Source organism: Pithys albifrons, chromosome 3 (genome assembly GCF_047495875.1).
Source record: "Pithys albifrons albifrons isolate INPA30051 chromosome 3, PitAlb_v1, whole genome shotgun sequence".
Lineage (NCBI taxonomy): Eukaryota > Metazoa > Chordata > Aves > Passeriformes > Thamnophilidae > Pithys > Pithys albifrons.
The window spans coordinates 66331472-66343773 of NC_092460.1; the positions used below are offsets into that span (position 1 = coordinate 66331472).

At 40.5% G+C, this 12302-nt stretch overlaps 1 protein-coding gene across 1 annotated transcript; it reads left to right on the forward strand.

The window, feature by feature from the left end:
- The first annotated feature begins 1966 nt into the window (after positions 1-1966).
- On the forward strand, positions 1967-8053 carry IL26 (interleukin 26). Its single transcript, XM_071549968.1, has 5 exons — positions 1967-2137; positions 2507-2563; positions 3942-4073; positions 7816-7881; positions 7967-8053. The coding sequence occupies exons 1-5, from the start codon at positions 1967-1969 to the stop codon at positions 8051-8053; spliced, it is 513 nt and encodes a 170-aa protein (XP_071406069.1).
- The last annotated feature ends 4249 nt before the right edge of the window (positions 8054-12302 follow it).

Below are 12302 nucleotides of genomic sequence, written 5' to 3' on the forward strand. Positions count from 1 at the left end.
ACTATTGATTTTCTTATAAAAGCCATTACAGACTTGTTACATGACCCATTTATTCCATTTAGAGAAAAACTGTTGACCAAGGAGTACCACCTTGGGGAACCCAAGGTCGTTTTGCATTCTGACTCTGGTGCTTTCCCCCACAATCCTCTTCTAGGAACAAACTAGGAGTAAGTGGCTAATCTTCTGTCCATATACTATGTGTCCTAAGTCTTAGTGCACTGCACCTGGAAAGCCTAACCAGCATTCAGAGAGTTTAAATACAGACCACAGTTCACACAATCACTAAAATGCATATAAGGCCTCAGGTCTCCAACAATTCCACTTTCCAAAAGTCTAAGCTCTCTTCCCCAAGTTGATCCTTTTTGTCTATGGAACCCATCCTGGTGAAGCTACTATGATGTGTAGATTGTTCTGTGGAAGAAAGCATTTCCCAAAGCTGTTACAGGTGGGATCCTTGAAGCTGAATGAGTCCAGCTTGGCCTGGAGGCCACATACATGCTTGTTTGTGTAAATGGTCAGTGGGATCAAAGATGAGGTGAGTTCATTGCCCACCTCATCTCACACTTCTTCCTCCCAGAGCTGACACATGTCCCTGACACGGGCACACTGATGGTGCCACAGAGAGACATACAGATCTGTCACTGGCTCTGACAAATCACGGTGCCTTTGAGTCATTTCAGTTGCACCTTAAACCATTTTCTCTGATCTGTTTAAGGCCTTTTATGTTGCTCTTGAAACATTAAAAGAGTGAAAAACTGTCCTTGGTGAACATTTCGAGGGATTGCTTTTACTTCCAACAAAAATAGTATCAGGGAAGTATTGTTGGGCTCAACCAAAACCTGCTTTCTTTCTCTTCTTGCATTCACCTCAGCCAGTTCCAGTGGTCTTGACATTTGACTTACAACCATCCTTAGCTTAACAGCCTCACATTGCAGGTGTCACTTTGCAATTTCAAAGTCTATTCTTTGAGTGATGTTCTTGCATTTCTGAACTGGTGCCTGAGAATCCTTCAGCATTTCCCTATATAGGAAAGAGGTCAGAGACACAGACTGCCCAATCTCTGTTTAACACTTCTGTAGAATACTGATTATCTGATTCTATGGTTTTAGTTTTACTACCTCTGTGATGGGTATGCTGCAGTCTTGTGCATTATTTCCCAGTGCCTGTGGCTCTCAGTGGAGCTTTTAAAGTGACTAGATAGCCAAGGATGCTCTGGCCCTTGCACAGAGCCCCCACTGAAGCCCTCCCTTTCACACTAAACAGCCTACTGCTCCTACTGCACCAAATCCTGCCCTGGCAAAAGAACAGCTACAGAGATTAAAATAGGCAGCAAACACCCTTGTTATTACCTGCCATATCCTTGAAAAAAACTGCTTCTCAAAAACTGAACAGTGAAGTTTCAAAGTCAATGCAGTCCAGTGATGCCTAAGAATCGCTTCCTTACAGATAACAGATTTTCTAATGATTTTTAGGGTAAATTAGCAAAGATATTTTTTGAGTCTGAGCCATCACGTTTTGGAAAAGTGCAACCATAATGTTTTGTGGAAAAATAAAGAAAAACCTTAAAACCAAGCATTTGTATATTTTGTTATGAAACTAAACTAACATTCAACTACCTTTTCCTCACTTGACCACCACTTAAATAAAAGAAGGCTTCTCACATGATAGGGAAGTTCTTCTTTCTTGGAAACCTTGACCCTGCTGCCGGTAAATATGGAGATACTGTTTAGAGAAACGTCACAGATGATTGTGGTCAAATTTGTTGAAAGTGGAGCAAGATGTATAAAAAAGCACAGCAAGAGTACTGATCAGCCACCACATGAGCAATAGGTTATCTACGTGAGCATCTTGGTGCAGAAGCTGCTTTGAGGGTTAACAAAATTAGGTTAACCTTTGTCATCTAACCAGTTTGGCTGTGTCACATAGGCTGCTGTGACTGCAGAGGCACGAAGATTTAGGAGCAAAGATGAAAATATGTTCTATTTTCAGATCTGGGCATTTTTTCTTTCTGCTTTGTCTTTTCACTGTGGAAGGCAAAAAGTCACCTACAGGAAAGCATACCTGCCGAAAAGAACTGCTCTTCCAAGTGACAGAGAACCTGTATATCAAGGCAACTAGTTTAAAAGCATCTGTTCCTGTAAGTTGATCCCACTAGTAGAAAAGTTTATTTTATTTATAGATGTTTCATTACTGGTCTTCTGGAAACTTTAATAAGTTGAATGATCTCTACAGTCCTGAGAGACAGAGTAATGTAGCTACTTCTTTTGTAAAGATGAGAAAAAAAATGATGCATAGAAAATGCATAGAAAGGCTGGATGAGTTTGCCATGGAAGAAGTTTGTATCTAGGTTAGGATTGGAATGCAGATTTACTGAGTCCTAATCCTACATCTCAAAAGGATTATGAAGATTATTATTATTACTACTAAGTTTTGTACAAACCAGACTTGAAACTCTGTCTCCTTCCTCTGTTCATGGTAATTAATACTAGCAAATTATATTTTCCAGAAGGATCTCATCAAGACCACAAGACTGCTTAAAAAGACTACAAAAATGCTGTTTATGGTAAGATTTATACTGCTGGTTTTCCAGTTTCTTAATTTGATTTTTCTTTGGCCTATAGAAACAGGAATATGTGATCAAAAGAAATGACAGTCAATGGAAAATTCACTTGTGTTTAATTGGGAAGGCCATTTTTGAAAGCCATATGATTAAGGAATTCCTCTGCTTAGAGGAAGAGTGTTATTTCTGCCACATGGAAAGGGATATTCCCCTAGCACGTGAGGGGACAGTTGATCATGGTACAGGAAGAAAGAGGTGGACTTGGAAAGCCTGCCTGGAGGCACTTTTTCTAGGTAGTTGCAGTGGTGCTCTGCCCAGGAAGTTGGGGTGAGGGTGTTACGTCAGGTAGGAGTGTGCTCGTGGTAGCACCTACTCCTGTGAACCGGTGGCTGCACACCAGCCTGCCCAGCAATGCTTCCCAGCACCAGCCCATTCACATGAGGGCCACTGTCCCAGCAGCTGGAGCACCTTCTGTTGAGTGTGTGCAGTACCACAGATAGCCCAGGGATGCTGCATAGACTCAGGACACCCGAGGAGGTGCTTTGAGCTTAGACTTCTGCAAGTGGACTGAAAGAGAGATCAGAGGTTCACAGTGCAATTCAGCAAGGGAGTGAGAAACAAACCTTGGGGTATCTAATTGTAAGTGACTGCAAGTGTGTGAGATGTTTTAGTTTTCTTCACACAGAGATCTAGACAGCAGGGCCAACTGAGTCAATTTATCCTCAAGTGCAGACCAACCAGCCTTTTGTCCCTTGGAGTTCACCAATTACTTGGCTGTGGGACCTACATGTGGAACATATGCATTTGGGTGGTGTAATCTGAAGTTGCATTACCCTCCTGATGGGAATTTCACATCTGATTCATTGCCTGAAAATAGGCATATAGACATTTGAAATAACCTTGGATGTCCAAAAGGACTCATGGGCCAGGCAGATATGATACAGAGTTGGCAGGATGACTGGTCTCTTCTGAAGCAGCATATCAAATGGCATGAGATACTGATGTGGAGGAATGGAATGATGACACCCACAACAACTCCTACAATTTGGCTAAGGTGGTCTGACTTAATTCTCCAATTTATCTTCCATTTATTCTTTGTGTGTTAAGTACATTTGTTGCTGTCACTTCTCTTCATGATTAGTCTTACCAATATTCCTGTGCCTTCCAGCACAGCACCCTCCTGCCTTTTCTTGAGAAACTACTGGGGTAGATTGAACTGTTTAAAAAAAGGAAGCAGGCCAAGAGTATACCACAGTTCATAAAAAAGATTTTATTGATTGTATGCTTTCTAAACATACATATTTTTGTGAGGTTGAAATTTTAGGCCAAAGTTGACTGGCAAGATTTTCATTTAGAAACTCATTGATTGATTTATTTTCAGACAAACTGCAGTGTTCGAGATCAGCTCCTCTCCTTTTATGTGAACAATGTTTTCAGTCACCTTGAGGTAGGAAGTGACAAGTTGTATGTTATTAGTGCCTTCCAGGTCCTGCAAGCGAACATGGACGCCTGTGTGAGTATATTCCAGAGAGCTAAACTAACTTTGTCCGTATGAAATAGGAAAGGGCTCCGTCTCAGTTTTTCAGCAGATAGAGAAGGTGATTCAGAGTCATGGTGTGTCCCACAGGACAGAGACCCCATCTTCATGAGGGCTTCCCCACTGGGGCCAGGGAAGTTTAACACCACTCATTTCCTCCCAGAGTGAGCCTGTGGGGAGTGGGCAAACTGAAGGAGATTCCATGAAGACAAGTCATTTCCCTACTGGTGATATCACCTTGTGCTGCCCTCTCATCACCAAAGCTGCAAAGAGACGGGATAGTCACAGGGAGAGATGTAGCTCCTCAAGTTTCTGCAACTTAACATTAGTGATGTATTCCTTCTCCAACAGCATACCCACTGCATGTGTGCAGTCTTCACTCTCATGTCATCTCTGCTCCTCCATACTGAATTTTGAAAGAACCGGTGTTGTCTCATGAGTAAGCAGGAACCACAATTGGGAAGCACATTGGAGTAGTTCCCATGAATAAACTGTCCCCACAGTCAGAGCAGGTTTTCAGGGAGTGATGCTGACCACTGGCAAAATGTCCCCAGGGTGGACAGTTTGCAACAGAGAAGAGGCACTTTTACCAACACCATGTAAATAACAATAGGGCAGCAGTTAAAGCACTCTTCTGCCTGTTCAAATACACATACTAACACACTAGGTAAAATGCTACCAATACTTGGAGATAATTTCTCATCTTATTTTTAACAAATAGCAACTGGCTGTGTCTTAAAACTATATATCTTATGGGTGTTTTTTTCTCCCCTAAACCTGCAATCCTCACAAGTCACAGTGTCCCAGAAAATGGAGCATGACGTAGGGTGAAATATAACCATGGAGACCCAGGCAGATGTCTATTGCGATTTTAAAAAGTGAGAGCTGGATTAGAAGTCAAACAATTAATGAATTTTATGAAATAAATGAGTTTAAACTTTGTCTAACCTGAATTGTATGGTAGCATGAAAGAAAAAGATTTTGGTTCTATGTGCACACAAATATTTGCAATGCAAGAATAAACAGCTTCAAAGATCTTTTTCCAGTGTTATAGCTCAGAACCCAACTGGGTATTTGTATAATGTATAAAGATTCACATTCCAATGGGAGAAATCTCCACCAGCTTTCAGGTTCTGCATTTAATACTATGGTAAACAGTTATCATTTACAGCCATTATTCACAGCATTTATTATTCTGCTGTGGTTATCTCTGTCTGTCAAAATTCCAGATAATGCTATACTGTAACTCCAGAATGCTGTAATAGAATTCCAGATGCTATAATATACTTTATAGAGATTTCGTTCTTGTCTGAAAAAGCAATTACACTCTAACACACTGAGGAGTTTGGACAGTCATTTGAAACGGAATTCAGAATATCAATTATTCTTAAGTACTACCAGTAACTGTAACTTGCTAGATAACTTAGTAATACATTTGTTTCTGTGCTGCATGGAGACAAAATGCTGTAGATTTCTCAAAGTTCCTGCATACTTTTTCATAGTTGGTACCAGTTTTTTTTACCCAACACAAGTCTAAACGTAACAACTCTTGTTTCTGGATCTTATAAAGTGCTGGTAGGAGAGATAAAACTTTCCCTGGTAGTTGAAAAACAATAGTTCTTTGAGAAACAATGGCATGCCATGATTTTCTAGAAGGCATTTCTGGAAACTAACATTTTTGAAGTGTTTGTATTAAATTAAACCAACAATACAAAATCATGTGAAAGAAAAATAGAAACTGTGAATGGAATGAAAGTCATGGATCTTTTGCTAATACCAAGCCTCAGATTTCTTCATCATATTATTCCTCAATAAATTAGCACTCATTCATCCACTTACATAAGCTCTTTAATTGTTATTATCTAGTTAAGTTATAAGATGTTTATCTATAGAGGTTTTCCCCATGACAACATACTTATGTAATGATTTTGTTACCTTTCAAGGACAAAGGTCTCTATACAATTAAGCAAAACATTGAAACCTTTATATACATATCCACCCTTTACGCTTTCACAAACTCAGACTGTAATTCAGCCAGCTAGAGACGTGCACGCTGTTTAAAATCCTAACAATATTTGTCTCCAAACCACTTTTGAAGACTTTGTACTACAATTGGCACTGTGATAGGTCTTGGTTTTGTCCAGACAAGGAAGCTTTAATCTTTTTCAATAGTACAGGGGTACAAGTTCCATTTTTTAAAAAATGCATATATTCTAAAATTTTTAAACCCATTTTCTGCAGTGAAACAAGACTCTTTCATTTAGTGTATGACTGCAAGGTAAAGGGAACAGACATTTTTCCTTGAATGTTGGGAGCATCCACCTGTAGCACCACTGACCTCTTTATTTTCTCAAGTGCCCTAGTCAGCATTGCTGAGAACAGTATGAAGTTATTTCGGAGGTTTGGCTTATGGTCCTGCATCAGTAGTGGATTATGGAAGTGCTTTCTTGTATTTAGGTGGAGTTCAGAAGGACAATATATTTATTCCCCTCAGGATCCTCAGTAATTTCTCTGTCATTGTAGTCAGTCCTTGTAGACCTTGAGCAGAGACTGGGAATTGTTTGCAATACTCAAGTTAACTTGCTAGCTCATTTATTTACTTGCTGTTTATGCAGGAAGAACAGAGTTTGTCATGTATCACCACTAAAGCCAGCAGAGTCATTTGAAGTCAGTCAATTCTGCTACCAAATGTTGAGGGGTTTTTCTGTGCAAATATGCATCATACAAGTGGACTTTAAAAAAAAAAAAGAAAAATCAAGCAAACCGCCCCCCTCCCCGCCAAGTCAGAAAGAATCGTCCTGTTAAGAAGATTTTTTAAAATTTACTACTATTTACACTTTTTTTAATGTTTGCTTTTATTTCCACTTTCATCATGTAAAGTTACCTTAGAAAGCACAAAAGAAAACTTGAAAATGTGCTTCTTTTTTATAGTATTGTATGTGACACGGGAAGGACTAACCATCCATTTCAGCAGTCATATCCTTCCATATGAGTTGAGGACCTTTGCCTTTTTCCTTTTCAAACCTGTTGTCTTTGTTTATAGATTAGAAAACATCAGATTTTTCCCACTGTTTTCCCCCTGAAAGAATGTATTTTCCCCTTTGAGAACACAGGGAGCTGAGGAATCAGCAAACCAGGTTGCTCACAAAGCTTAGTCAGGAAGCTTCAAAGAAAACACCTGAAACAGCTCTGGCTGGCCAGTGCTGGTTGGACAGAGCTAGATGGTGAGGAGAGGACTAAGTTCATCAGTGCACAATTAGCAAGACAGTGGAGGAATGAGCAGGAAAACAGGGGGAAACATAAATTAACTTTATAAACATTCTTGAAGGGTTTGCAGAAATACACAAAATAGCCCCCTATTCTCTGTAAAGGTCTTTGGCCCTTAGCCTTGCATTCTCTGAAGGTTCAGAGTTAAAGGGCTTGAATCTTAGAGCTGGGACACATTGTGCAACAGCTTTAAGTGCAACTGATAATTCCTGAGATAAATAGAAAGAGTTTAATAAGAAGACTTAGAGGTACCCATATTACCAATTTTTTGTGTTGTGAACTTGACTTGGCAGGAAGCATGCAGGTAAACACTTTTGAAGTCATGGGGGAAGCTGAAACGATGCTTAGTTCACACATTTTACTGGTAGCCCTGTAGTGCCACACTGTGGGCTTGACTTCTTCATCACTACTTCCTTGCATAAGCATCTTTGGTTTTCTTTTCATCCTTCAGCTTCCATGTACTCCATCCACAAGGTTAACTTCTGCAGTCAAAAAATTAAGGAGAGTGTTTTTTAAGGTAAGACAAGGAGGCACTGGCTCCCTGCTGTACTGTTCAAAACCTGTAGGTAGTTTCTCTTCTAATGCCTTTATCTTCTCAACAGCTCAGAGATAAGGGAATTTACAAGGCCATCCATGAGCTGGACATTCTCCTTCCCTGGATTCAGGCCTACATACAAACCATCATATGAAGAATGAGGAGGTGACAGGCAACATGCTGCTTTTGGGCTAAAACCAGATCCTTACCCAAAAGTCCTGAAAATGAACAGAGAGTTGGATGTACAATGTGTCTGTCAGCAACACCGTTCCATGGAAGAAGACCCTCTGTAACATGGCAACATAAAGAGGGATTTTCATAAGCTTTCACAGTTAGCCTGGCATAGCAGCTATGCCTGTTCTGCCTCTAGAGCAGCTACAGCATGCTGCTGCCCTCATCCTGCCTGCCTGCCAGCCAGCTGTCACACAGGCAGCACCTGAACACTTCGCACCAGCATAACTTGGAATCTGCTACCCTAAGGATCAGACACAATGTCCCATGTGTCATGGGCATGATCTTGTGCCACCCTGTGTGAATACAGCTCAAAGCAATGAGGACCACTATTGAAAATCCCACCACTAAGCTATATTTTTTTGGATTTTTTTTGGTTGCAGGTATATAAGAGTATACACAAGCCATTCTACATATTGATGCCGTGAATGACCCTTCCCCCCCAAAAACAGGACTTCGAGCCACGTTAGTGTAGGGTAAGATAAAAAGTAAAGGTCCTTTAATAACACAGGGCCTACAGCCCACAGGAATACAGGATGACATGCATGTGTCTTAGTTCTTGTTTCTATGGCTTTTATAATAAGATCCCTCCAATCATTGCTTTACACATTTCTCAGTCCAGCCCCAGTCCCACCCCTGGTCCAACCCCCTGGAATTGGGTCTGGGGTCATCAGGACCCTCTGTCTTCATCAGCTCTTCTTCCTCAGGCACACAAAGGTCTCTTGGAACTCATCCAATTCTGGCTTTTGGGTCACTCTGACCTGTGTTTATGTTTCATTCTGTAGGCCTTCTGATATCCTTCAGCTCTTTACCTTGGAAAGGAGTCTAAACAAGATTAATTAACTAAAGGAATTTGAGCTCCCTGTTCTGGGACAGGGGTAGTGATAGAAAGGCATTAAACTGTTAGAAATATTAACCCTCTAAAAATCTACAACTACTGTGTTCCTAAAATCTACAAAATGTGAAAATCAGAACAAAAACCCTTTCGGCATCAATATAGATAAGAAAAACAGTTACATACTGCTTATCTTTACTATTGATGGCTTGGCTTTGTGAGCGAAGATTTGGGAAGGGCTCTACCCATGTGAGTGTGTCCTTCGAGCCTGTGCAGTAGATTTTTTTTTAGGTGAGGCACAGCCCTTTAACTCCTAAGGTCCATCTGCCACGGCTGAGTGAGCATGGACGGTGACAGTGAAGTCTTCAGGACTAGAACCTACAGCCCCCAGTATTCCCAGGAGGTCTCCCATCCAAGTACTAATTGGGGCTGACCCTGCTTAGCTTCAGAGATCTGACAGGATGGGGCATCAGGGTGGCATTTAACTGCCTCTTTACTATTAATTTACGGTAATAATTGATCCCTAATAAACATACACCAAATAATGTAAAAACTTTGGTTTAGCATTCATGCATGGCTGTCAGATGTCACATGATCTACATGAGATCAAACATGCAGAAAACACAGTAGATGGCTTGACTAGAATTATAAAATGGTTAGAGAGAGGTTTATGGAAGTTGATGGTAGTAGTTTCCAAAATATCTTTAATATAGTACAGAATGAAGATGAAGTTCTAGTTTTCTCACATTTTTGAACATTTACCAGGATTATGAATATATTCCCAAATCTATGTGTTTAGTAATTCCATGGGCCTGAGAGTCTGAAAAATTTTGAATCTCATAGCTCTATTATGTAAGGATCATTGACTCCATCAGTGTGATAAAGATGTTCTGGTTTAAACATAAACTGACCCGAGAAATGAACTCAGTTTAAGAGATATTACAAGTCAGAGTTACAATTTACTAAAAAAGATTACTATAAATACAATGTTTCAGAGAAAACTGTTTTTAACCCACAAAACGGATGTATAACCCAGCATCCTGGGACTAGAACAAAATGGTGTTTGTTAGTCCCTGTGCTGAACACCATGTAGTTCCACTGGGTGCAAAGTAATAAAAGGAAAGGAAATTTATTGGTCAGGATAGTGGTCACAGTTCTGTCAAAGTAATGATCACAGTCTTGTTGAGACTGGCAGTCACAGTTCTGTTGAGGTTCTGGTCCTTCTCTGGATCCGACAAGTGGTACCACAAGTCCCCAGATCCCAAGATTATATACACTCAGGTTCAGGTGGGAATGCCCAGTACCTCCTCCAGGTTGGGGAAGTTTCACAATGGATGATGTAACTCTGTGAGTCATGGGATATTTTTGAAATCTTTGAAGGTCCTGGTCGGTTGTTGCAACTGCCTATTGTGTCAGTCCCTAATGGCCCATTAGCAGAGATGACCCCTCAGTCCTGAGTGTGAAGGTGCTGGTGCCTATGGTACACTGGGTTTTGTTGCAGTACCTTACCAGGCAAAAGCATTTAATTTGAACAAATTAATACTATTTTTAAAAGTCTGAACATAACATTCCTGACTCTGAGGAATCACCTTCAAATTACTTAGATCTTACTGAATTTCCTTTTTTGGCCGATTTGAAATTCTCTCCTTCAACAGTAAGATGACACCTAGGAGTCTAACAAGACTGAAACACATTTCTAACTCTCTTTTAGAATTCATGAAGCCAATTGTTGCTGAAATAGCACATTCAGGGAGAAGAAACAGAAACGGCTGAGCCAGGCCTTTAATTGACAAAAGGCTGCTGAGACAGACCTGGGCAGACACAGAACACCACTGTCCAAAGGTGCAGGGCCCATCCTGGCCACACATGGCTGGAGCAGGAGCCAGAAGGTGTCCCATGGTGTGACAGTCATTCCTGGGTAAATTGGGCAACAGGAGGATCTGAGGAAAGGACACGTGGCTGGCTGAGTGTATGTTCAGTTGCTCACCCCTAAGAGCATAGCTCCGTAATTTCAAATGTTTGCCCTGCATACAAACAACTGCATTGCAGTCCCACTGTCCTATGGAGGCAATATTCAACATCAGTTTGTAAATGTCAGGGCAAACGTTTAACTAACAGAAGAAGTTAATTAGATAAACAGTGAAAAAAGTGGTACATTTAATGTCATGGTCTTTTTTGATCATGTAATTTATTTTTTAATTACACAATATCCTTTTTCATGGGTGTATTCACACAGCTCACCCATTTGCTTGTGAAATCTGGGTTTGTTTTTGGTTTTAATGGTTTTTATCCAAACTCTGCTGTATTGAATAGAAAATTGACCATGGGCTTGGCCTCACCAGCCTCCATCAGACACCATTGTCCAGTTCTTGCTGCTGTCAGGGAGCAGTAGATGGGATCCTGGGCCCCCTGTGGCTGGAGGGATTGCTGCTTCTCTGCTGCAGAAGAGGCAGTGACACCTGCAAATAGAAGAACTGCCATGTTTAATTGAGAGGATCCATGGGAAATGGTTTCTGGTGATTCAGGCTGCCAAAGCTTTTTCTTGTGGAAATTTTGCTGAGTTACCACATCCAGACAGTGGATGACACATGAAGAGACAGAAGAACTTTGAAAAAGGCAAGTAACACCTTCTTCCCCACTATGCTGCATTCATGGGGGTCAGCCCTCCAGCTATTATGGGCAATCAGCAGACCTGCTGCAGCAGGGTTTGAAGTCAGGCTGCAGCAAGTTGCCTCATTTCATCTGACAGGGAAATAATGTTATTTTATGACATAAAAGCTCAGGACTTGTGTATTTTAGCCCTCATTTTCCATACAGCTTAGGACATTTTGCACTCTTAGTTGCCTTGTCTATAAAATGAGAGCATCTCTGGGCATGTAGCATCTCATGCAGCAATGAAAATCACATTTCCAAACTCATTAAACACTCCTAAGTGAAAGGCAAAAATAGCATGTGCAAAACAAAGGTCTTTATTTAGTAGAAAATAGTTGAGATAAGTGACATGCCATATGCAGGCCACCTAGCAACAAATACTGTGTTGCATCTTCACAAAAATGTAGCAAAATAATTAATATTAAATATATTTAACAGACAAGTCAAAGTAATAAGTATGGATGAAAGCTTATTGCTTTTAAAAACTGGACAAGCGGATCACGTTTTTAATTTTACAGATGCAACTCTAGGTGTCACTCTTAGAAAACAAGACTGATGTTGGTCCTAGTTTACTTCTGACTTCAGTTGATGGAGAAATTCTTAGAGCATATTTCATAAGCAGTTTCCTTGGATGGAAACTGAGCTAGATATGCAGTTGGATTAGAAAGATTGAGTTATCTATATT

Coding starts and splice junctions, on each gene's coding strand:
- IL26 (XM_071549968.1), top strand. CDS start 1,967: ATGAAAATATGTTCTATTTTCAGATCTGGGCATTTTTTCTTTCTGCTT. Junction 2,138..2,506: donor GTTTAAAAGCATCTGTTCCT/GTAAGTTGATCC, acceptor TATATTTTCCAG/AAGGATCTCATCAAGACCAC. Junction 4,074..7,815: donor AAGCGAACATGGACGCCTGT/GTGAGTATATTC, acceptor TTCATCCTTCAG/CTTCCATGTACTCCATCCAC.